The 22,184-nt window shown below is 43.6% G+C and overlaps 2 protein-coding genes across 3 annotated transcripts in view; both read right to left on the bottom strand.

The window, feature by feature from the left end:
• Positions 1-1,015: 1,015 nt before the first annotated feature.
• On the bottom strand, positions 1,016-11,347 carry LOC122546209 (interferon-inducible GTPase 5-like). Of its 2 annotated transcripts, XM_087992249.1 has the most exons (3): positions 11,205-11,340; positions 7,401-7,501; positions 1,016-4,465 (listed from the first exon to the last, which is right to left on the bottom strand). In XM_087992249.1, the coding sequence occupies exon 3, from the start codon at positions 4,354-4,356 to the stop codon at positions 3,202-3,204; it is 1,155 nt and encodes a 384-aa protein (XP_087848375.1). In that variant the 5' UTR covers positions 4,357-4,465; positions 7,401-7,501; positions 11,205-11,340; the 3' UTR covers positions 1,016-3,201. The 2 variants fall into 2 exon arrangements, with proteins under 2 accessions (XP_087848375.1, XP_087848374.1); XM_087992248.1 differs by lacking the exon at positions 7,401-7,501 and having other exon boundaries at positions 11,205-11,347.
• Positions 11,237-22,184, bottom strand: part of LOC122547505 (interferon-inducible GTPase 5-like) — a 26,373-nt gene continuing 15,425 nt past the window's right edge. The window contains exons 4-5 of the transcript XR_015758700.1: positions 16,751-16,868; positions 11,237-11,368 (exon numbers count right to left, since the gene is read on the bottom strand). The gene's annotated coding sequence lies outside the window, so the exon portion shown is untranslated. The remainder of the gene's footprint in view (positions 11,369-16,750; positions 16,869-22,184) is intronic.

Below are 22,184 nucleotides of genomic sequence, written 5' to 3'. Positions count from 1 at the left end.
AATTTCAGCTTAAACAAACCGTCCAAAAAATTTGACTTTTATACTATTATGTACAGTTCTTAGGGATTGAACAGATAAGGATCTAAAAGTATCTGACAACTGGAGGAATCTCTTCATATCAAAGATGTGGGCAAAATCTTTGGCCCTTGATATTGGTGATTTTGGAGGCAGGAAGGGCACCTCATTAGACAGAGAATTAAGTTTAGGAAGGCACATGGTCAACTTTCCCATCCAGCAAATCCTGTCCATCCAATCGAGACCCTTAAGACCAAGTAATGGCCATTCAGGGGTCTTAGCTGACTGCTGCTGGGGTTAACCCCATGGCAAGCTGGCATGTTACTATGCAGCAAGCACTATAGATGTTCCCCTACTGCACAACCACCAAATGAAAGAGCTGCTTTCTGAAAGCTAATGCTTCCAATTAAACCTGTTGGACTATAACCTGGTGTTGTGTGATTTTTAACTTTGTACACTCGAGTCCAACCATCTCCAAATCATGCAGACAGCTTGTCATCTTAGGTTGGAATGGGCAAGAATCTCTTGATCCAAAGCCAATCAGTATCTGATCAAGGGATTAGACATCTCACAGGTGGGTGCTTGTTTGTAGTTGCATGGAGCCCCAACCACAAAACCTACTCCCCTGCCACCCCATCACTTCCCTTATTCCTAGTTCACCCTGCAGTCCTTGGACTCTGAATGGGTGTATCTCCAGCAGGAGCCATGGCCTCCTCTATGACATGCCAACATAAGACCCTTTGGCCTGTGTTTAGTCAGCAGCTCCCTCCAAATGGGAGCTCCATCCCCGTGCATCTGATTCCCGGGGAAGTCCACTTGTGCCTTGCCACTGTCTCATTGAATTGTGATGCAGTGGGCCTTCCCTGGAAGAGGCAGTGTTCGTCTCTCACTCGCTCTCCTGCCTTCGGAAGGTTCTGATCATATTATGGAAGGAAACAAAACTTACAAATGTGGTAAGGAAGGGAGACTTCCAAAATGATTTGAAACCTTTGAACAATAACTTTGTCAACAGTTCCCAAAAATGAGAATCATTTATTGATAATACAGCATTTAATCAGAATAATTTCAGATACAAATGTCAACACAAGCTGAACTCCAATGATATGGTAATGCCATAAAAACAGATGCAGAACATGAGCTTGACTGAAAATAAACTTGCCTTTTGTTTAATGTGTTTAAAAAGGGTGGCTTGATTCAGAACAAAGGAATCTTGGACCTTGAGCGTATTTTGTTACTGTCGTCTTTGCAATCACTGGTCCTCCTGTCTTATAGTACCTCAGCAGCTGGGACCTATGGGGGAACTGGCAGAGGCTAAGTCAGTAAGATGGTCGTAGAGGTGAGTGTGTCAGCTTTAGCACAACATGAACCTTGAAAATACAAAATTGTCAGTGGAAGGGTTTCTTTTAAGAATTGTGTCCATCAGTGACAATAGATTACAGTTTATGTCAATGTGGTTTAAGGTGAGGGGAAAAGACTTAAAAAAGGCCCTGAGGGGTAACTTTTTCACACAGAGGGTGGAGTGTGTCTGGAATGAGATGCCAAAGGAAGTGGTGGAGGCTGGTACAATTACAACATTTAAAAGGCGTATGGGTGGGTATATGAGTCAGAAGGGTTTAGAGGGATATGCCAAATGCGAGCAAATGGGACTAGGTCAGATTGAAATGTCTGGTCAGTGTGGATGACTTGGACCACAAAGAAACTGTTTCTGTGGATGTTGCAGTTTATGGATAGCAGCAGCTTTATGATTCCAGTATCCTGTACTGTCTTCACTGGGAAGCTGCTGTCAACAGCACGTCTGCAATTTACATCTGCTTCAGTCGCCTGCCTCGCATTTGCAAATGCTACCTCTGTTTTGTGAGTCATAGCTTTTGGAGCAGACAGTGGCAGTTGTGGAAAATTACTTTGAAGTGGTTTGTGGTCTGTTCTGAATGTGATTTTGTCTCCTGGAAGTAGGCATTGATGAAAATGTTCACAAGTGTAATGTGTTCCATTCTGTTAATGTCCTGGAACTAAATGTAACCCGCTGTCCTTGCTGCACCAGGGTTGTTCCAAGTCCTGTCTCACTGGTACTGAGGGGTGGGCCCTTGATGCCAAGTGCAGTCTCTCTCACATCACCTGTGCAATCCATCTCTTTGGACCGTGTTTGGATCTAAGCTGCCACGAAGCCAGGAGCTGAGCGGACCTGGTTGAACCAAACTGAGCATCAGAGACCAGGTTATTGTTGAGCAACTGTTGCTTGACAGCAACATTACTTTGTTAATTATAGAGAGGAGACTGCAAGGGCAGTTATTGGCTCATCATTCGATCTGTGCTATTTGTCAGTTAGATTCAAATGGACAAATTGCTTAGGGCCTTGGCAGGTCGTGGAGCCAGTGGCTTCAGTCATATTGCTGCATGTTGTCAGGGCCCTTCGCCATTACGTTATCCAGTGCCTTCATCCATATTCTGATATCATGTATATTGAGATCTGCAGAGAACTGAAATCTTTTCTGACATTCTCTGCTTTGTGCAACAACAGTTCTAACGCCAGGTAATGGGCTGCACACTGAATGTGCTGATGGGTTTAACAGCATTGGAAAACAAGCTTCCTCTTGATAAGGCTTTATGTTGGGATTGTTATATGCTGGGAGGAAGACTATACTGTTAACCTTAACACAGGTTTAAAATGTCACGTGAATGATAGCCATGAAGGTGGAAAAAGGGACCAATGTAGAAATTACCTATAATCAAAAATGAAACACAGTCCCAGTGAGTTTTCTTTCTGTAGGAGTCCATTTCAGTCATAATGCTGTTGTCATATTTTAGAACACACCATTACAGAAAAGGAGCTGAACGTTAGAAGGAGCTGTCCATCACTGTCATTGTGGACACACAGATATTTCTGACCAGAGGAATAGTGGGCTGACTGGATACATCCTCTGATGGATGATTCCAGCAACAGGGAACACGTATTTTATTTGTATTTCGTGAAGGGGTAGCCAATGTGCCAGGATCATGTGAAGTTAATTGGAGTCTTAAAATTCTCCTTATAATACACCTCGAAAAAGATGCTGTTGTGCAATAACATTTCCGTGGTATCAGGGAGGAATATTTTCACAAATGAGTTCAGTCACAAGGGAATGTTTGAGTAAAATTTCATCAGTGTTTAGGGCGAGATCCCAGTTATCCATCAGCTGCAGTATTCACTCACTGCACTGACCTTTGGTTTGGATCATTTTCGGTCCCAAATGCAGCTGTCACCACTTTCTGTGCACTCTCTGTAAGATCATCCAGTGCAGCACTCAGTAGTTTGTAGGTCATAAGGAACGAAGACCCTGCTCCGAAGATGGAACCAATCACTGGGATGATGTCAAGGGCGAGCTCAATTGCTGAAATGGTGACAGCAGCAGCACCCCAGGCCAATCTGTTTATGACATCGGGGGTTATCTCCCCCCCGACCAGGGGAGTTGTCACCACTGCTTTCAGATCCTCCACAGGTTTCCCTGCCCTCTTGGCCAGACTTTGAAGAGACGAATCATTCAGACCCAGACATTGACGGAAATGTACTATTCCTCCAATTACTATCCCAATGTCACAGCCCAGGGAGACTCCGGGAACTGGCACTGCCCCAATTACCCCAGAAAGTGTCGCCAACATCCAGACTCGTTTCCTTAGCTCTTTCCTTTTCTTCTCCACAATCTCCAAGCTGACATTTGGGAGGGCGAGGATGTATACACTTTTCTTTATATTCGGAAGGCCATCTTCCAGAGCTTTATTTAACAGACTAAAATCATACAGATTCAGGTCAAAGTTTGATATCAGGAACACACTGGGTGATGGGATCCCTGCCTCTTGCAGCTTGCTGACACAGTCATTCCTGATCTTGTTCAGTTCTTCCTCTTCATTAAATTGTCTCCCTCCCTTTCTGTTTGAATCAAGATCATTATCAATTTTAGATCGAACAAAATAGAAATTCTTCCCGAGCCGTTTGATCTCTCTGGCAAGTTTTGTGTCATTTTCTGTGAATCGACAATGTGAGATGATGATGAAAAAATCATAGCTTTTAAATTTCATTTCCTTCAGGTATTTATTCGCAGGGAATTTTTTGGTTCCAATTCCTGGCAAATCCCAGAAACAAACATTCGGCAGGCTGGGATGTTTGTATCCCGTTGGCTCCATTGTGGTTTCTATGTTACCAACTTCAGCTGCTCCCTCATCATCGAACTCAAGTCCTCTCATCGCATTGATGAAGGAAGATTTCCCTGCACCTGTTTCTCCTGTTACTGCAACATTGAGCTCTGTATTGTCCAGTTGAGTTACTTTCTGCTGTACCACTGTTTTAACCTTTTCCACTCCACCCATGTCATAATCCGACTTGAGTTTGGCGAGTTCTTCATCAGTGAAGAATGTAGAGTTTGAAGATTCCACTGTTTCATCTTCTAAACAGTTTGAAGTTTCAGCTCGTTGATCTCTGAAAGAAAATAAGCTTAAATAATGAGTTTTGAGAATATTTGTAGCTTCTGGGGGTTGAGGCTCTGGGTGTAAGTTTGCTCACTGAGCTGGAAGGTTCATTTTCAGATGTTTCATCACCAAACCAGGTAACATCTTCAGTGAACCTCCAGGTGAAGCACTGGTGTTAGTGACCTTCTTTCTATTTATGTGTTTAGTTTCCTTGGGTTGGTGATGTCATTTGGTGTTCTTTTTCTCAGGGGGTGGGAAATGGGATCTCAGTCAATGTGCTTGTTGATAGAGTTCCGGTTGAAATGCCAGGCTTCTAGGAATTCTCGTGCATGTCTCTGTTCGGCTTGTCCTAGGATGGATGTGTTGTCCCAGTCAAAGTGGTGTCCTTCCTCATCTGGATGTAAGGATACTAGTTACAGTGGGTCATGCCTTTTTCTGGCTAGTTGATGTTCATGCATCCTGGTGGCTAGTGTTTGGCCTGTTTGTCCTGTGTAGTGTTTGATACAGTTCTTGCAAAGTATTTTGTAAATGACATTAGTTTTGCTTGTCTGTATAGGGCCTTTCAAGTTCATTAGCTGCTGTTTTAGTGTGTTGGTGGGTTTGTGGGCTACCATGATGCCAAGAGGTCGGAGTAGTCTGGCAGTCATTTCCAAGATGTCTTTGATGTGGGGAGAGTGGCTGTGGCTTCTGGACGCGGTTCTTCTGCTTGTTTGGGTTTGTTTGGGAAAAATGGGTAGACTGTGTTCATTGGGTACCCGATCTTTTTGAATACTTTGAACTCTATTAACAAACATATCGACTTGGACCCCATTTACCACCCTCTGAAAAATAGAACAGCAAATGACATTACCAACCCAAGGGACCCTAAATACATAAATAGATAGTGGGTCACTAACATCACTGCTTCACCGGAGGCTCACTGATGATGTTACCTAGTTAGGTGATGAAACATGTGAAAACAAACCTTCCAGCTCAGTGAGCAAACTTAATTCCAGAATCTTAAATAATCCTTAGAAATGTTCAGAGCCTCCTAACACACTTAATTTTTCATTGACTATTAAAATGAAATCATTGTTTTAAATATAGCTGGTTGTAATGGCCAATTTCAACAAAAGGTCTTACGTGAGCAACGAGATGAATGTCAGTCATCCCTCTTATTGATGGACCCATTACATATAGGTTCATTGCTATCGCACTTGAGGATAATCATAGCCTTTCTCTCTCTTTCTAGCAAGTAGCAACCAAATGTCTACTTCCACACGACAAGTTCCTCTTCACCAGCCTATGAATCACCTTCCTTCATTCTCCTAAGCCCTCCCAAAGGAGTGGTTCCAAACTGTTGTTTGTGAGGCTCAAGTGTCGTGATGGATCAAGTGAACTGAGGCTTGGTTAAAGCCCAAACCCAGGGCCTCGCTGTTGGAGATACTCCTTTTGTGTTGAAGGACTGAAGAAGAGGAGAGTTTAATAGGGTACAGGAGCTGTATGCCTGCCAGTATACTTTCTTTACAAACAACATTGAGCAAGTGTAATGTGTTGCACTGATTGGTTGTATTCTCGAGGAAGAAGATGCAGAAGCTGTTTAGTTTGGGATGGCAAGGCAGCTCGGTCACATGGTATGTGTGTCCTGTTGTATGTGAGAAGTCATGGACGCTACCAGTGACATGACCAACCACAAATGCAGGTAATGTAACCAGCCACAGAAACCGGAGCTCTGGGCTTTGCAGTTTGGATTGGCAGCTAGAGTCACTATGTGCATCTGCAGGACTGAGATCAAGGTGGATAGCATGTTCACAGAGGTAGTCAAACTGCAGGCTAGGATTTTGTAGACAGAAGGACATCGGCGACTGTCAAACAGTCCCAGAGAACCAGGAAGAGAACCGTAATTAATTTTCTAGTTTGGATATTGGTGAGGGCAGTGCTTCCTTTATGAGAGCAGTCAGAGCCAAGTTCATGGCACTATGGTGGTTCTGCTGGACAAGAGGAGAGAATGAGAGAGGATTCATTTGCTAAGGGGACTGGCATTTCAGTGTTACTCCCTAGTACCAGGGCCAACAGTGTCACTAGTGATTGCAGGACATTCTTGTGGGAGAAGCTGAACTGGTGGAGGTTGTGGTGCATGTGACTTGGGTCGGAACAGCAAATTTCAGGGAGCTGGAAACGAGATTGAAAAGCTGGATCCCTCGTGCAGTAACTTCAGAATTCCTTCCGTCTCATCTGAGAGTCAGCACAGAATTAGGAAAATGGAGCTTGCGCCTGGAGAATCTTGTGGAGAGAGGGAGAGCATGGAGAAGACGAACATCTTTGCAAGGAAGTTTGCTCGTGCTGCTGGGGCTTTCAAAACCACATTAAAGTGAATGGGAAGCTGAGAAACTCTGATTTGAGTGAAACAAATCCACCAAAAAAAACCTACTCCAACAAATGTAGGCATATTGCAGTTGGAGTCTGGAGAACAAGGTAGAGAAACTAAATAGTGACTGTGTCTGCCTTTGTAGAAGACACAAAAAAATCTCCCAGAAATACAAACTGACCAAGAGAGTATGGAACTGAGCAACTGAAAGAAATAAGCATTCATAACTTTTCCAGCATTAACTGTTTAAGTTGATTGAAGGCTGGTAAGTTTCCTGGACCAGGTTAGCTTCATCCCAGAGCGCTAAAACTGATGCCCAGACGGATACTGAATGAATTGGTGATTATCTTTCAAACTTCTGTAGATTCTGAAAGCATTCCTATGGACGTAGAAGAGCAATGTTACACCACTATTCACAAAAAGGAGGAAGGGGGAGAACTGCAGAGCTGTTACCTTGACATCATGCATTGTTAAAATCTACAGAAGATGTAATAAGTGGCTATTTGGAAAAGAATGATACAAGTGGTCAGAGTCAACATAGACTTGTGAAGGGGAAGGCTTATTGACAAACTTATTGGTGTTTCTTTGTGGTACTTACTTTTAACATTGATCCAGGGGAATCAGTGGGTGTGGTGTATTTGGATTTTCAGCTCCCTTTTGATAACGCCCCAGGTGGGTTTGTGAATGAAATTAGAAGGCCTGAGGTTGGGGCAAAACATACAAATATGGCTAAGACTGGGTTAACAGTGAGAAAGCAGAAATTAGGAATACCGAACAACTTTAGTTATCTGTGCAAGATCTCATGGTCTCAAAAAGTTCCATTAAAGAGGAGTTACTGACACTGGTGCGCCAATTGCATCTTTTGTTTGCAATGATTAAAAGTGAATTTGGATAATCTGGACTGAAGAACATGTGGAAACTCTGGCAAAAACAAAGAAACGCAAGAACATCAAGCACCAGCGACTGGATTTTTTTTTACCAGGGGTTAGTTACACAGCTCTTTGCAAAAGTAAGTGTTTTATTCCTGTCACTTTACCAGGTCACTCATGAAAAAAAAGATAAAGAAAGAAAATGCATGAGCGAAGTGCTGCTTCTGTCTTTCTATCACGACACTGAGTTCAGCGGAAACTGACAAATGCTCTTGTGATTGTAGAAGCTGTTCAGGACCTTGTTTAATGTTGGGATTTCCATATTTATGTGACGGTCAGGGTTTCATCCTTCTCAGTTTAACCAGACTTATTCAACATGCTCCTCACAGCCTGGAATCTTGCTCTGGTGTTATTTCCTGTCGCTATAATCACAAGATACTTCCGAACAAAACATTTTAAAAATTCTGCAATTTGCAGAATGCAAACATTAGTTAGTTTAAATAACAGACTCAACAAAATTATAGATTTAAACGAACTCTCCAGTAGAGCACAACGTTACATTCTTTACCCTCCTCCGTAAATACATAGAGTGCTTAAGGAATATTTCAGGATTTGGTCTCCATTTAAGAAATATCCAGTGTTTGTATACATTTTAAATCGATTTAATGAAATCAAAACTCTGCAAACCATGCTATTTTACATTTTGTGTTCAGGATGGCTTCTTTTATTTACGATCAGGTGAGTTATCTGAACAGTTATCCAAACAAAATACTCCCCACCCGTCTCGTTTGGATAACCAAGGTTGTTCTGTAAATAGATTATTGTCAAAAGTCAGACTGTTTACTAGTGGGATTTGGTAAGGATCACCACTTGATCCACTGCTGTTCACAAGATGTATGAATGATACGGATTTGGAGACCAATTGTCAGATTTCCAAAGTTGCTGAAGATACCAAACTGAAATAAGTTATGAAGAGGATACAAGGAGGCTTCAACAGGTCTTGGACAGGCTCAGTGAATGGGTTAAAGTATGATGGACAATAACAGCAGAGGATATGGAGCAGATTAGGCCATTCAGCCCATTGAGTCTGCTCTACTATGCAATGATATCACGGCTGATCTAATACACTTCAACTCCTTTCCTATCGTATCCAAATAATCTGAAATCCCCTTAATGCTTAAAAAGCTGTCAATCTCAGTGTTGAACAATCCATCCTAACAGTCCATCTTCAACAGACCTCTGCATGAAGAATTCCACAAATATACTACCTTCCGAGAAAGTGAAATTCCCTCTAATCTCAGTTTGAAATACAAGAGCTCTGATTTTGACATTATGCTCTCAGGTTCTAGGTTCTCTACATCCATCCTATTAAGCCCCTTCAGAATCCCATGTTTCAGTACCGTTTCCCTACATTCTCCCAAACTCCAATTACAGGCACAGCCTGTTCAACTTCACAAAAAAAAATCACCCCTGAGCTGCCTTCAATGTCAGTACCTCTTTCCTAAGGGCAAGGGGAATAAAACCCTTCACAGTATTACAGCTATGATCTAACTCATGCTTTGTATCGTTTCAGCAAGGCCTTCATATTTTTATTCACCGTTTCCTTGGAAATAAAAGCTAAGTCTACTTCCCTTCCCTGTTACCCACTAACCTTGTGTTTTAGCTTCCTGTGATTCCTGTACAAGGATGCAAATTCCTTCTGTTATACAAAATTCTGCAGTCTTTCCCCATTTACATGATATTCAGCTCTTCTGTACTTTCTTCTAAAATGTATAATCTCACATTTTCCCAGATTATAATCCACCTACCAAATGTTTTGCCTGCTCACATAATCTGTCTAAATCCTTCTGCGGATTATTTCTATCCTGCTTATTGCTTGCCCCCATTCTATTGTGTTACCTTACACTTCACTATAGTATATTGGGGAACCTTGATTATCCGAATACCAATTATCCAAAAATCGGATTACTCGAAGGTGGTCTCGAGGTCCCGATAGAAACATTACATCAAAGACGTCTTTTGTTTACAGTGATTAAACAGGCACTAACTCCAAATGACTGACCCCCTGTCCTCTCTCCCCACACTTTCCCTGGGATTCTACAGGGGGATGTACCCTAAACCCCACCCCCTTCTTCCCCAGATAATCTGAGCAACGCTGTCCTGTATAGGGCAGAGGTGGAACCTGTCAAAAAGGTGCAGTAAAAAGTGGTGTGTGTCCTATTTCGAGACTTACCCCACACAGACAGCAACAGCCGTCTTGATGTTGGTGTCCAGTCCAGCTGCCCCAGAAAGGGGGTGGGGGCAGTGTTGGAAGGCGGGGTGCGGATGGGGTTGGGGAGGCAGGCATTGTCGGGGGGCAGGGGGAGGAGTTGCATGATGTCAGGGGCGAGGGGGAGGTGTTGGATGGGAAGGAGGCGGGGTTGGGGGTGGGGTCTCGTGTGCTGTGAGCTGCTGCAGTCTCCTGAATGGGGAGCAGACTTTAAAAACTCTGAGCCCCAGAGGAAAGGCATTTAAAATCGATTAGCCGAGCGAAATTGTGCCCGCCCATCTCGTTTGGATAATCGAGGTTCCTCTGTATTCAACTCCTGTATCCACAGTCATTAGTTTATAATGTATATAATCGTGGCCCCAGCATTGATCGCTCTGGCACTCCACTGGTTACAGTGAGAATTCCCTCATTATCCTATCTTTCTATATTCTTGATTTGCTAGCCAATCCTCTGTGCACCTTCATATACACCACCAGTGCCATGGGTTCTTGTCTTAATAAGTGGACCTCTGGGCAATACCTTATAGAACACCTTTTTGAAAATTCAAAAAGCATCTTGTGCTTCCTGTTTACCCACATGGCTGAATGTCTCCTGAAACAATTCTAATAAAAAGGTGTCTGGCAGGATTTCTCTTTTGCAAAGCATTGCTGTCTTTGTTTGATTGCTTAGAGTCAACATTTTCCCCATGACAGGTGTTAAAATGGAATTGCACAGGGATTTGAGACCAGGTATAAAGATCCACTTCTATAATTCCTGAGAGCTCAGTTGGCGTATTGCGTCTAGTTTTAGTCTCCGTTAAAGGAGGGATATACATTCGTGGAGGGAGTGCAATGGAAGTTCATCACATTAATCTTGCAATGGTAGGATTGTCATATGAGGAGGAATTGAAGAAACTACATTTTGCAGAAGGGTTGACTGCATTGTCTCTAATAATAAAATCTGATCACACATGACAGGTATTTATATATATGATGGCTTTTGAGTCTAAAATCTGGAACATAGTCTCCAATTAAGAGGGAGGCCATTTAAGAGGAGGAATTCCTTCACTTAGATGGTGTTAGGTTGTTGTAAATTGCTGTCCCAGTGGGATGTGGAAGCTCAATCATGGAGCATATTCATGACAGAAATCAATTCAGTTCTGCAGAACCATCACATGGAGATCATGAGGATCTAACCATGATCAAATTTGCTGGAAGAGGAGGCCTTTTCCCATTTCTATGTTTCTTTGAGCCTATGACAGAATACGAGGAGTTTCTTGACCAACCTGGAGCGGGCTCCTCCCATCCTCCTTCTGTGCCTCTCACTGCTTTCCCCGTCTGACTGCCCAGTGATTCCAGAGAACCCTCCTCAGAAAGGGGGGAGGGGCCAGAGGGTCGTAGCTCCTCCCACAATGTCACTTCTTTGTCTTTGGTTGTGTTCGGTTTTCTCCTGTTAGAGGGAGAGTAGAGAGAGAGAGTGGCAGCACTTTATTCACCATCAGATAAAGTACGAGACAGGTGTGAGGAACCCCCGTCCTTAATCAGGAACATGAACTTCATCCCAGAACATTTTACATCTTCACCCAGTCAGTGTGTGAGGGAAGGAGTGAGTTGTGTTTCATCCCGAATACTTTCAGGAAATTGCTCTCCTTGGGGAAACAGAGAGGGCAGGCTGAGTGGAAAATAGAAAAATATTGTGAGTGCAGGTTTTACTGTACAAATAATGTTGTCTGAATGACCCTCCCTTTGATTAATGTGCAAATTGGCTGGTATCTGGTGGTGATGTGCAGACACTGCGTGGCAAATTGCTACAAAGTTCCTCATGATTTGCCCCATTCCAGCTTTAGCCTCATGAACATGGCATTTTATGCTTCATTTCACCCAAGGTTTTCATGATGTTGTTCCATTTACATATGAACTGGCCACAAATCTATTTGTTACTGAAAATCACAAAATGACTGATTTGTCAAATAGGTAAAAACAAGGACTGCAGATGCTGGAAACCAGAGTCTAAATTAGAGTGGTGCTGGAAAAGCACAGCAGGTCAGGCAACATCCCAGGAGCAGGAAAATCGACATTTCGGGCAAGAGCCCTTCATCAGTAATAGAGGCAGCGTGCCTGCAAGTTGGAGAGATAAATGAGAGGGGGATGGGGGTGGGATGAAAGTAGCATAGAGTACAATAGGTGAATGGGGGAGGGGATGGAGCTGATAGGTCAGAGAGGAGGGTGGAATGGATAGGTGGAAAGGAAGATAGGCAGGTAGTACAGGTCATGGAGACGGTGCTGTGCTGGAAGGTTGGAGCTGGGGTCAGGTGGAGGGGAAGGGGAAATGAGGAAACTGGTGAAATCCACATTGCGAGTCTGTTTCATGACATGAAAGTATTTTTAAGCCAATGAGATATACACACTCAGCATTTGCACCCAAAAAAGTTTAAATTAATTTCATGCATTTGTTTTAAACCCTGCGGATAAGGAGAAACAAGATAGTTTGTCCATATTGCCAAAGACACCGAAGCAGTTTCTCAATGTTAACTTTCTGCTGAGTACAGTCTCTACATCCTGTCACTTGAATACAACTCACTCCCTTCTCAAAAGCACCACTCGACATTCCCTGCATGGATTAGTGGCGCTGGAAGAGCACAGCAGTTCAGGCAGCATCCAAGGAGCTTCGAAATCGACGTTTCGGGCAAAAGCCCTTCAGGAATAAAGGCAGTGAGCCTGAGCGTGGAGAGATAAGCTAGAGGAGGGTGGGGGTGGGGAGAAAGTAGCATAGAGTACAATGGGTGAGTGGGGGAGGGGATGAAAGTGATAGGTCAGGGAGGAGAGGGTGGAGTGGATAGATGGAAAAGGAGATGGGCAGGTAGGACAAGTCCGGAAGTGCTTCAGGGCAGAGGAAATGACCTGGAAGTTGCAGTGGGAGAGGGACTCCCTGAGATTCTTGTAGAGAGAGGAGGAAAACTTCTTCAAGGCAGGCATCCTTGCAAGAGGATTTGCAGTAGGGTTACTGCCTTTATTCCTGATGAAGGGCGTTTGCCCGAAAAATCAATTTTACTGCTCAACGGATGCTGCATGAACTGCTGTGCTCTTCCAGCACCACTGATCCAGAATCTGGTTTCCAGCATCTGCAGTCATTGTTTTTACCTCGTAGACATTCCCTGCAGTTTGCTCCTGGAACAGTTTCACTTAGACTTGGCCTCCTGCAGAATTCTTTATGTAAAACTTCAGAGTTGGAGGGGTGAAGCAGATCGACAGAGCCAGACTCTCCCAAGTTGTGCTGTAATCCTGTTTAAATTTAAATGCAATTCTCTCTGAATGTGACACCTGCACTGTTTTGTTTTCATTTCCTGGTCCTTACCTGCCCTGTTTCCGTGGAGGGGGCGAATTTCTCCGTGTAGTTCACACTGAATGCACACCGATGGTATCTGTGATCTCGGTGTCGCACTCACTTTGTCAGTGAACAAGGAAGCTCGAGTTTTAAATACAAACTTTAATGGTCAAGGCGCAGCAAATCTGACCAATGAAAATCAAAGGCCAAGCAATGTCACTTGTTACTGGGGAGATTTTGCTTTTACAGTTTACACAAAAATGAGAATCGAAACAAAACTCAACTTTACATCAGACAAGAAGTTGGGACCTGGGATCTGCTTGAATTTCAGATGCAGTCACTGGGCTGGATAGTTGGAGATGGTTGGGTTCAAACAGTTCCTATTTGACGAAATGGCTTTGCTCTGTTTAAAAGTAGCCCTTTAGCTCCATGAAGTTTCACTTTCCGGGAATTCAGTTCCTGATAAGAATCTGTACATCACTCAGCTCAGGAACACGTCAGCAGTTTCACCAACAAACAAAGAAGATCAAACACCAGCCAACACTGAACCGGTTCAAGAACAAACGGCTCCTCAAAGGAAACCCCTCAATCTCTGATTATAAAGACATTTTAATCCATCTGTTCAGACATTATATAACATATCTCTACAAAAACTGGGAGCCGAAGCGAGACTTTCTTGCCCACAGTAGGGGTCACCACCACCGCACTCTGAGACTCTGATTAAATATTTACCCGTTGCATAACTGTAAACATGAGCAGAGTCTGCTCTGGTATCCCCATCAGAAACAAAAAATATTGCTGACTGACCTGTGGTTCATGCAGCAAAACAGAATGGGGCAGCAAGATGGTGGGACTGATGTCCTGGCACATTGGGTGCTGAGTTGACATATTGCTCTGGTTGGCGGTGACATTGGGGTCATGTGTCCAAATCCATCGTGTCCAGTTGACCAATGGAATTCAATAGCAAAAATGGTGCAAGCCACCAATGTGATTGACCAGTGCCCTTCAGGCAAGAGGATGATCTGTGGAATGTACTGCTGGATTGTATGGGGAGTGTGTAACCCAGAGATTTGAACAGGGAGCTGAAATGTTCCTTAGCTGGGCCAGAGAATGATCCATCTGAAGTCTGGTGGGCCAGCAGTTAATGAATGCACAGCCTTTGTGATGCAGATTGGTTTCAGGGTCTGGTAACTGAGTTGGGGTGGGGGCAATGGCTTTCCGAGATCGGGACCCAGATAATGCACCAGGTAATGGTTTCGAATACTGCCAGGATAGATGGTGAAATGTGGGTTCAATAAGAAATCTGGAATGAAGAGTCTAATGGTGACCGAGAAACCATTGCAAATTGTTGGGAAAAATAACCCATCTAGTTCACTCATGTCCTTGAGGAAAGGAAACTGCTGTCCTTATTCGGTCGAAAGTAGACAAGCAGGAGGCTGGAGGAACACAGCAAGCCAGGCAACATCAGGAGGTGAAGAAGTCAATGTTTCAGGTATAACCCTTCTTCAGGAATCAAGATGGGAGTAGTGGATACTGCGGATAAATGGGGGGGGGGAGGGGTGTTATAGGTGGGGAGAGGGTAAGGGTGGCGAAGTAGTGATAGGGGAATACAGATAGTGGATATGATTTATTTGGTTGATTGGAGAAATGAATCTCGTTGGTAGATGCAAGGAAGGGTGAATAGGAGGAATGGAATGGAATGGAAGCGAAGCTGGAGAGGGAGTTGGAGGATGGTTGGGAAGGTTGTTATCCAGTCTGGCCAACGTGTGGTACTGCAATGTGGTTTACCCTCTGGGCAATTAGAGATAGCAATAAATACTGGTTGGCCAGTGAGGTACATCTTGTGAATGAATTGTAAATAACCCTCGATGTCTTGTGTGTGGGAGACATCCTGTCTGGGCTAGCTATCCCTTATTGCTGTCTCTTCGAATGATCCTTCAACCTTGGATCTGCTGGACCTATGACTCCAGCCCCACACAGTGTCAATGATTCTTACTGTGCTCATAAAATAAATAAGTTTGGAACAAAAACAAATTGCTGGAAAAGCTCAGTGGGTCTGACATCAACTGTCGAGTGAAATTAGAGTTAATGTTTCAGATCCAGTGACACTTCCTCAGAATGGAACAGGATTAGTCTGCAGTTGGTGATTCATTGACGGCTGGATATGAGACCTGAGAGGTGGGGGAGCTCTGTGATTGGCTGTGATTATGTTAACAGACAGGTTCATTGACGAGGTGGTTGTATTGGGGTCCCTGTACCTCACCCATCAGACTGTGATCAGCAGAGACTGCCAGTTTTAGGGAAATATTGCAGATAACTACATTGCTTTGATCTTCATATATTGTGATATGATGCTTTTTCTTATCCTCAGAAAAGCTGAATGTGTTTATTCGGTAAAGATCCTACATGCTGATAGCAAGGGATCTCCGCTTGGGATCATTTATTGATCTAAAGAAAAGTTGCCTGTGCTGTTTAACCAGTTGTAATTCATTGAGGGTGTAGCTCACTAATGAATCCCAGAAGAAAATACTTGTCTTCTTTTTCTTTTTGATAGTCCTTGGCATTCTAAAATTTATATATAGTGACTTATTTGTTACTTTCTTGTTTCACTGTTTTGTCTCTGTATGTTCCTTCCTTCGCTTCTATTTAACTCTGTTTTTAATCATTGATAGTGTGAGCATGTTTTGCTGAGTCTAAGTCTCTGTATTTAAGAAATAAAAGGACTGTTCAAGCAGGTTTCACTCACTGGATAGAGCATGCAGAGAGTAAGGTTTTGGCTCGACAATGAAGGAAACATAATGGCAGTGCCAACCAACCAGTGCCTACAGGTAAGCGTCCTTAGGTTAGGAAATCTCTTTTTAGTGCTCCAGCAGTGCTCGGGGTAACAGGGGTCAGCCACAGGGATGGGGTATTACTATGTGACACCACTGCCTTCCTGATGTTGGATCGTTCACTCAGGGATTTTGAATGAGGGACCATTGCCCCCCGCAATGTCACACCCTCCCGCGAGAGGATAAAGAAAATGAAAATGAGAAATAAAGAAGATAGAAAAGGTTGGGAAAGAAAGGAGGAAGCAGCCACCTGGAGCCAAGGAGCCTGGACAGTGTAACTGCCTCTATTCTATCCTCATATACTGCTGTCTCTGAACTGAAGGCACAGATCACCCTCTGCAGAGAGTATTCAGTATCCCCTACCTCTCGTTCAGTGGTAAACCCTGTTCCAGTACACACATGGCTCTCAACATTTCATCCAAACACCTTTCCTGCAGTTAGTTTTGCCTGTACAAGTATCATTTTAAATCACACCTATTAAAGCTAACTAATCACATTGAGCAATTAATGCCTTGAACCCATCCAGAACGTGAAGTACAGTGAAGATTGAAAGAAGGGAAGGCACTTGGAACAGCTGTCAAAACTGAGCTGTAAGTTAGGTTAAACTTGTTCAATATGAACCTCCCTCGTCATTTCACTAACTCCCCCAGTTTGTTGTTTGATCCTTGCTCCTTACCTGTGCTGCTTCCTTGAAGGAGGGTTTATCAGTGAAGTTCTCCCGCTGTCAGCACCTCAATGCAGAGTGACTGCTCCTGCTGCTTCACTGTCTCTCTCACACCAGGGACACTGAGCAGCTGGGTACAGAACAGGGACTGTTACATTCTGTCAGATTATACCGACTACTGTGCACTGTCCAATGAGAATCACACACAATGAATGCTTATTTGCTACCGGGTAATTATATTTTAATAGTTTGTGATTCCTGAACTTATTTCTCCTTTGTTCTGAGCATCACGCTCATTCTTCACTGCACTGGGAAGTCCCTTTGCCAAGCAAAGGACAAGAGTTTATTCTGAAGGACACTTCATTTAAAATAACAGAAGCTTTTCATTGCACAGGTACAGTTTCCCATCGCTTTGTACATCCACTAAGATATCAATTCTGTCTGAGAATAAGAGAGAGGAGCAGAATTAGGCCATTCAGCCCATTGAGCCTGCTCTGTCTTTCAATCTTGGCTGAAATGTCGCTTAAACCTACTCCCCTGCCTTCTCCCCAGTTCTGTTGCTTTGGGGGTCATCTGAACCTCTCAGGGCAGATGAGGCATTTCTCTGCAGGCAGCAGGCTGAAACACTCGAAAATACTGGCATTAGTGCTAACCAAGGAACCACTATCTATTTCATACTTATCCCCCATAAGGTCAGATTGTGTGAGCATGACAGTTACTCCGAACACATAAATCGTTGGCACTGGCTTCAAGATGATGGGCTCGTCATGTATTCAGGGAGGAAGTGAGGACTGCATATGCTGGAGAGTCAGAGTTGAAAAGTGTGGCACTGGAAAGGTACAGCAGGTCAATCAGCATCCAAGGAACAGGAGACATTGTGCTGTGAGTGGTTACTCCCTGCTCATGAAGGTACAGTGTTGTTTGACAGCAAAGCTCATGCTAGAGAAACTGACACTTGGTTTGCAAAGCAATGACATATCATACATTTCACCTCAGCAGGTCACATTGTATTCCAGTTCAGAATATGTGGTGGGATAATTATTTTGTTCATCAGTTTCACTTGGTCAGATTACCATCAGTCTTGTTAATTTAAGATGAACAAAAGTTTGCAAACATTGCAATAAGAGTGAGATTTTGGTTAGGAGAAATATTGTCAACAAGAATTGATGTGTATGGATGTATGTTATTGAAGCTCAATTGATCTAAAAGAATTTCAGTGAAGCAAAAAGTAACAGTATGATATTTGACAGCAGTTACAGATACAGCACTGATAATGTTACAGCAGTAACATTCTGGATGTAGGTTTGCTCACTGAACTGGAAGGTTCATTTTCAGATGTTTCGTCACCCTACTAGGTAACACCTTCAAGTGATCCTCCCGACGAAGCACTGTTGGTGTTTCCGGCTTTATATTTGTGTGTTTAGGTTTCCTTGGGTCGATTATGTCATTTCCTCTGGCAACCTCATTTCTTATGGTGATGTCATTTTCTGTTCTTTTTCTCACGGAGTGGTAAATGGGGTCCAAGCCAACGTGTTTGTTGATAGAATTCTGGTTGGAATGCCATGCCTCTAGGAATTTGCGTGTGTGTCTCTGTTTGGCTTGTCCTAGAATGGATGCATTGTCCCAATTGAAGTGGTGTCCTTTCCTTTTCTGGATGTAAGGATAATAGTAAGAGTGGCTCATGTCTTTTTGTGGCTAGTTGATGTTCATGTATCCAGGTGGCTAGTTTTCTGCCTGTTTGTCCAATGTAGTGTTTATTACAGTGCTTGCATGGTATTTTGTAAATGATATTAGTTTTGCTTGTTGTCTGTATAGCTGTTCATTAGCTGCTGTTTTAGTGTGTTGGTGGATTTGTGGGCTCTGAGTAGTCTGGCAGTCATTTCCGAGATGATTCCAGGAAATGAATTACCAGCCTAAGGAAATCCAAACATATAAATAGAAAGCAGGAATCACCAGCAGTGCTTTGTGTGGATGCTCACTGATGATGTTACCTTGCATGGTGTCGAAACCTCTGAAAATGAACCTTCCAGCTCAGCGAGCAAACCTACATTCAGAACCTCAGCCTGAGCTACAAGTCCTCTCAAAGCCTGCTGCAGTAACATTAATCCATTGTTTAGATCAGTAATTCCTCATCATAAGATTTGCATTGAGTGGACCTAACTCAGTCCCTCATCTTTTCCCTCTGCAATATCTGATTTGCTGTTGTGATTTCTTCCCAATCACTTTTCCTGTTCTGAGCAGCTGGACCTGACATCATTCTGACACTGAGTTTCACCCACTGTAATGACAGGAATTAGTGTCTGGAATAATGGAATATACATAATCCACCAGGTATACAGGACTCTACCAAACCAGAATCCTTTGATGAAGTAATTTCTCCTCCTCTCAATCCAGAATGATTGTCACCTTATGCGAAGACTGATTTTAGAATCTCTCACCAATGGAAACAATCTCTCAGCAATTATCCTGTCAAATGCTTCAGAATGTTATATGTCTTAATGAAATATCTTCTTTTCTAATCTAATCTAATCTAATCTAATCTTAATCTCATCATCTGAACTCCAGAGGATTTGGCCAGATTTACTCAGTCTCTCAGCACAATACAATCCCCACATCCCAGGGAGCAATATAATGAAACTTTACTGATGCAATGATTTCATTCCTTAAATACAGAGGCCGGGCCTACACACAGTGCTGCTGCTGTAACCTTACCAAAACCTGTCCAATTTTAGAAAGACTTCTTTACTCCTAACTTCAATCCCTCCCTCGATAACTGACACTTTGCCATTTGTTTTCCTAATTGCTTGCTGCAGCTGCCTGCTGACATTCTGTTCTCCTTGTCTGAGCACATCCCGATCTCTCTGAACATCAACATTTGGTAGTTCCACATTCTTGCAACCAATATGAATAATCTTCCACGTATCTACACTGTACTCCAACTGCCATCTTGTTTTCCACCTCTCTTGACCTGTCTATCTCTCTTCACATTCTGTGTGTCCTCCTCACAGCTTACCTTTCCACTCCATGTGTTATATCATCAGCAAATGTACAAACATTAGTCTATGTCTCTTCATTGGCAATCAGGAGTTTAGGTTGGTAACAGCTGTGGCCCAGTATTGATCCTTGTGGGATGCTCCTATTCAGTGAGTTCCTAAATGTAAACTGCTCCATTGATGTCTACTCGCTGCTTCTAGTTTACTAACAAGTCCTCTATGCATTCTACAATGTTGCTCCCCCAACTCAACAATTCCGCAAACAATTCCACAAAAGAATTGCTCCTTGCTCCAGTTTTTATCTGTCAGCCAGGGCTCCCTGATTGGGGCTGTTAAGCTGGTCCAATCGGGGACTCATTCCATGAAGTCCCCAGGCTGACCCCATTATAATCACTACACCCAGTGACATAGGCCTATTGTTTATCTTGTAGCCTCTCCTGGGATATTTACAAATGGGGCCAGTATCTCTGACTCTGCATTGGATATAGGTGACATATAGCGGACAGGAGGTCAGCGCCTGCACAGGGAGTGTCTCAGAAGAAATTCATACTCTTCTTCAGGCGGTAAAAACATCAAGACTGCAATATGTGCCGTGTCCATCTCAGACGCCAAGGTTTCTTTGACAATAGATGGAGGGAAAAATTCCAGTTTTCCACAGCCTTGCCAGCTGTTCTGAGGGGCCAGCTATGATTTGCTCTTGCCCTGTTTGCGAGTTTGCAGCTTTCATGTGGTCCACATGGTTGTTCAGGACCGCCTCACCGACCCAGACTTTGCACGCCATGGAACCTGACCTTGCGTCAACCATGCCTCTAACCCACACATGGCCATTTCCATGGTTTTGGCACCAAACGCCATCCCCTGAAGTAAATGGTCTCTCTTGCTTAGAGGAGTCTTGTGTTCGACATTAGCATTCCTGATGCCTTTTCACTCTATCCCCTCCCTCAACACGTCTGGGAAGATCAGATTTAATCTAGTGTGAAGCCTTCTCCCCATATGCGACTCTGCTGGAGCAATTCCAGTAGTTGCATGTGGGGTGGTCCTATTATCAAACAAGAACCAGGTCAGTTTGGTATCGAGTCAACCTTTAAGCCTGCCTTCAAAGTTTGGATGGCTCTTTCTGCTCGACCATTGGATGAGGGATGATATGGAGCTGTCATTATACGGCAAATGCTATTCAATTTAGGAAACACTTGATGTCCCTGCTGGTAACGGATGATCTATTGTCAGTGACCAACACTTCCAGGAGTCCGTGTATTGGAAAATTTGCTCAAATCTTTTCTATGGTCGTCCCTGTCGTTGATGAATAAACCTCATGTATGTCCAACTAATTTGAGTAGGCATCCACAATAACGAAGAACATTGAGACCACAAGAGGGCCGGAATATTCCCACTGTAATCCAATCCTGGGTTTACCCGGCCATTCCGTTGGATGTTGGGGAGTTGCTGGCAGTACGTTTTTGTCCTTGTTGGAACTCTGGGTAATCCCCCACCAATGTGACATATTTATATTCAGACCTGACCACCAGATATAACTTCTCGTCAAAATCTTCATTTGGACAAGCCCTGGATAACTTTGATGCAGTTCAGCCAGTATCTGGTGGCAGCCTTTGCTCGGGACAATTACTCTCGCTCCCCATATTAAAATGGCATCCTCTCCAGTGGTCTGGTCTCAGAAAGATTGCAATTCTGGTTGTGATGATCCTTTTATTTACTCCATCACTACCAGTTGTTTCAATTTTGCTCGGAGCACATCTTCTTGCGTCCACGAGATATTGTTAGCAGTGATTAGAAGGCTGCCCAGAAAATTGAAAATGGATTCTTCCAGTGGTGGCAGCCCCGGGGGTGTATCTGCCAGTGGGAGGCCGTTCAGGGCATCTACCTTTGTTATTTGGCCTCCCAGATGATGTTGCAATGTATCTACATTTGCTACTTGGCCTCCTGGACTATGTAATTGTATGCACTCTTGTACTCACCATTTTACCCCGAACTAACGCACCTAACCTCCACACCCTGAACACTATAGGCAATTTAGCATGGCCAATTCACCTAACCTTTTGATGTGGGAGGAAGCCACAGCACCCAGAAGAAACTCATGCAGACACAGGGAGAATGTGCAAACTCCACACAGACTGTCACCTGAGGTTGGAATCAAACACAGGTCCCTAGTGCTGTGAGCCAGCAATGGTAACCCCTGAGCCACCCTGCTAGCCTGGGTGGCACAGGCTCGTTCTCTTTGAATAGCCTTAGCAGGAGTTGTGGTCTGTTATTATTACAAATTTACGTCTGTAAAGGTATTGGTGTAACTTAACCAATAGCATCGGCTTCAGCCAAAGTCCAGGAAGCCGACATCATTGGGCATTGCGTTCCATTGAGCCACTAGTAGCCACCACGACCCAAATCTCTGTGGAGGCATCACATGTCAGCACCAGATCTCACTTGCAGCAATAGGGTGC

Source organism: Chiloscyllium plagiosum, unplaced genomic scaffold (genome assembly GCF_037043375.1).
Source record: "Chiloscyllium plagiosum isolate Xiang-an unplaced genomic scaffold, Cpla_swu_hap1 HiC_scaffold_11, whole genome shotgun sequence".
In the NCBI taxonomy this organism is placed as follows: Eukaryota; Metazoa; Chordata; class Chondrichthyes; order Orectolobiformes; family Hemiscylliidae; genus Chiloscyllium; species Chiloscyllium plagiosum.
This window is presented reverse-complemented; position numbering and strand designations above follow the sequence as displayed.